This window comes from Coptis chinensis, chromosome 2 (genome assembly GCF_015680905.1).
Source record: "Coptis chinensis isolate HL-2020 chromosome 2, ASM1568090v1, whole genome shotgun sequence".
Classification (NCBI taxonomy): domain Eukaryota; kingdom Viridiplantae; phylum Streptophyta; class Magnoliopsida; order Ranunculales; family Ranunculaceae; genus Coptis; species Coptis chinensis.
This window is the reverse complement of record NC_141457.1, coordinates 39,419,960-39,423,504: the sequence shown is the minus strand read 5'-3', so window position 1 is coordinate 39,423,504 and position 3,545 is coordinate 39,419,960. Positions and strand designations below refer to the sequence as shown.

Below are 3,545 nucleotides of genomic sequence, written 5' to 3'. Positions count from 1 at the left end.
AATAAGGGGAAGTCTTCTTCTCAGGTAGATATGAACAAACAAGGAGAATGGAGGGCTAAGTCTTCAGAGACACCAAAAGAGCTCACGGTATAGAACAGATTCGAGGGTTTGGATGTCGAAGAGATACTCAACATTGTCGACGATAATGTCACAACACCAGCTGGGGAGAATGGGATATATGAGGATGGACATGAGGCTCTACCAATGCAAGCTGGGGATGCAGCAGCGGAGGGCATCCCCAGTAGACCTCAACATCAACAAGAAGTTTTCGATAAGAATAATACGGAGGGCAATGCACAGTTAGAGGCAGTAACAGTGGAAACCATCTCAGAAATGAACGTGCAACAGATAAATCCGGTAGAGAGGAACACTGATAATAACAATGGGCTATCTACAACTCTGCGCACTTCAGTAGGTGGTGGCAGTCCTTGTTCCAATAGCCCGTAAATCTCCCCGAAAAACTACTAGCGGATTCGAGGCGATATAAGGTCTTCATTATGTTAAAAAGAACAAACAAGGATTCCAACCTTGAGGAGAGACCTCCGGATCCCAATAATTCTCCACCACTCAAAGCGGGCTGACTTAGGAGATGATGACAGAATGATGACCCGTAACAAGATGGAGATACCTTCATGGACGCCTTGAGCCAAGAGACGCCTCATGATGATCAAGCATATCCTAGCAGAGGTGTTTACAAGCCACAATGGCGATTCAAGAGATAACTCCCCTCCACCGGATCTAGATCACGAACTAGGTCCGACGAAGGGATTCTTAATCGGTTTCGACTTTTCAACAATAAATCTCCAATATTCACAATGAGATGCATATATTGGAATATACGAGGTATCGCGAAATGATAAGTCACAAAATCGACTTTCTAAGTTGATTCGCAAATGGGATCCGGATATTATAAGTATTGTTGAACCTATGATAAAGGCAGAGGACATGTCAAAAAACTTTCTTTAGTCTCTGGGGCTGAACACATCTTTCCTCTGTAATTCAAGACATCTTCAGATACCCAATCTTTGGCTTTTTGGAAAGTCTCTCTTACTACTCCTACTATCTTTCATCAAGCCCCCCATAGCAATCCACAAAGAGGTAGAAGGGACTCTTATTACAATAGTACATGCCCATTGTATATATGTACAAAGGAGACACCTATGGGCTGAATTGCAAATCATCAGCTCCTCCAACCTGCCATGGATGGTCATGGGGGACTTCAATGCCTATCTGAGCTATGGGGATAAAAAAGGCGGTAACAGACCCTCATCAGCGGCCATGAATGACTTTAGAGAGTGTATCAGCTACTCTCTTCTGATGGAAGTACCGTATCAAGGATTTCACCATACCTGGTGGAATAAACAGGTGGGAAGTTTCAAAATCTTGGGTAAATTGGATAGGATTTTCTGCAACGTCCTTTGGGGAGCTAAATACCCAGGCTGGCAATACAAAGTGGCCAACAGACTATGTTCCGATCATACTCCTCTGGTCGGGAGAAGTATAGCGTCCCCAAACCAATGAATATCCCTTTCAAGTTCTTTAATATGTGGTGTGATCATCCCTCCTTCAGAGAACTGGTGAAACAAAGCTGGGAAACTCCCATCATGGGACACTCGATTTATATTCTTACTCAGAAGTTGAAGAGATTGAAAAGGGCTCTGAAAACATGGAACAGGGAAGTCTTTGGCAATATTAAGGTGAAGGTTGAGGAAGAAACCAAAATCCTTGAACAGATGCAGGAGAAGTTTGATCAAGGAAACATGTCGGAGGGTTTCACTGCTCTCATGGTGGACCAAGAGAATAAGGTGGAGATGTTATTGGAGCAAGAACAGAAATTCTGGAGACAGAAGGCTCGAGCACAATGGGACAATGACAACAACAGAAGCACCAAATTCTTTCATGCCCAAGTAAATTTGAACAGATGTAGATCTACAATCACTGATATGAAGAATTATGAGGGGGTCGCTATGGACTCTCAAGAAGAAATTGGCTCCTTCCTAGTGGCGCATTACTCAGAGAAATTTAAAAAGGTGGAGCATGATATCGATTGGGATCTTATTGCCTCCATGCCTCAGATTATCACGGAGGCTGACAACGCTTCTCTCTCCACCCAACCTTCAGCAAAAGAAATAAAATCCGCAATTTTCCAGCTGAAAGCAGATAGCTCTCCAGGACCTGATGGTTTCGGTGGGTGCTTCTTCCATCACTGTTGGGACATTGTGCAACATGACCTTGTCATAGCTATACAATACTTCTTCATCAAAGCGAGACTGCCCATGGGTTTTAACGCTAACTTCATAGTCCTAATCCCGAAAGAGAAAAATGTAAACCAGGTGAACAAATTCAGACCTATCTGCCTATCTAACTTCATTTATAAAGTGATCACTAAGATTCTTGCCATGAGATTATCTCCATTTGCAGAAAGGATCATCAGCAAGGAGCAATATGGGTTCATCCCAAACAGGAAATCCCAGCAGGCCATTGGACTAGCTTCCGAATTGATTAATGAGCTTCAAACTCCTAGATATGGAGGTAACATCGCCATAAAGATAGATATCTCGCAGCTTTTTCGACACTATGGATTGAACTTTCTTTGTATGGTGCTACAACAAAGTGGGATTCGAGACAAATGGATTCAATGGTTGAAGGAGCATTCGCAAGCAATACTTTATCAATTTTGCTCAACGGGGTCCACAAGGTCACTTTATCGCAGAAAGAGGTCTCAAACAGGGCGACCCTCTCTCCCATGCTTTTGCCCCGGCGAAGATTGTCTAAGGTGTCCATCAAAAAACCGATCCGGAAAAGAAGAGCTCTCTCATATGGTGGTCAATACAAAGTAATCAGAGCCCCCTCACATTTGATGTTTGCGGATGATGTATTTCTATTCAAAGAATGCTAATATGAAAGGTATCAAGAATCTGATGAAACTTCTGAATCGATACCAGGACTCCTCGGGGCAGGTTATTAATAAGGAAAAATGCAAGATTTTTCTTAGCCCTATGTCTAATAGAAGAAAGGCCCGTATTCAGGGGGTGCTGAACATTAATGAGGGTCTTCTGCCGGAGAACTACCTGGGTGTTCCTCTCATCAAGGGAAAAGTTACCAAAGCGACTCTTGCTCCTTTAGTGGATAAGATCAGAAAGAGAGCGGCAGGTTGGGTGGGTAAAATGCTATCCTTCCAAGGAAGGGTGGTGCTAGCAAAGCACGTCCTCAATAGTATACCGGTTCACAATATGACTATCTACAAATGGCCAAATTCGGTGATAAAGGAATGTGAAGCTGTCATCATCGAAACTTTATCCGAATGGCAACCCAAATGAAAGGAAAAGCTCTAAATGTTTCTTGGGAGAAATCATGCAAACCAACAGAGGAGGGAGGGTTAGGAATCGAGGCTCAAAGATATTAATCTTGCGATGTTAATGAAACAAGCTTGGACGCTGCTGTCCGGAGATGGTGACTGGGCAGATTTCATGAGGGGGAAATATATCAACAGAGTTGGTGGATGGTCAAACTACAAAACCTCAACAGTTTGGTCAGGCATCAAA

The 3,545-nt window shown here is 43.2% G+C and overlaps 1 protein-coding gene across 1 annotated transcript; it reads left to right on the top strand.

Annotated features, from left to right (window-relative positions):
- The first annotated feature begins 204 nt into the window (after window positions 1–204).
- LOC147515997 (uncharacterized) lies at window positions 205–3,320 on the top strand. Its single transcript, XM_086593129.1, has 3 exons — window positions 205–443; window positions 1,571–2,532; window positions 2,908–3,320. Exons 1-3 carry the CDS (start codon window positions 205–207, stop codon window positions 3,318–3,320), a joined length of 1,614 nt encoding a protein of 537 aa, XP_086449255.1.
- Window positions 3,321–3,545: the final 225 nt, after the last annotated feature.

Coding starts and splice junctions, on each gene's coding strand:
- LOC147515997 (XM_086593129.1), top strand. CDS start 205: ATGCAAGCTGGGGATGCAGCAGCGGAGGGCATCCCCAGTAGACCTCAA. Junction 444..1,570: donor AGTCCTTGTTCCAATAGCCC/GTAAATCTCCCC, acceptor TCCCTCCTTCAG/AGAACTGGTGAAACAAAGCT. Junction 2,533..2,907: donor TCAAACTCCTAGATATGGAG/GTAACATCGCCA, acceptor CTAATATGAAAG/GTATCAAGAATCTGATGAAA.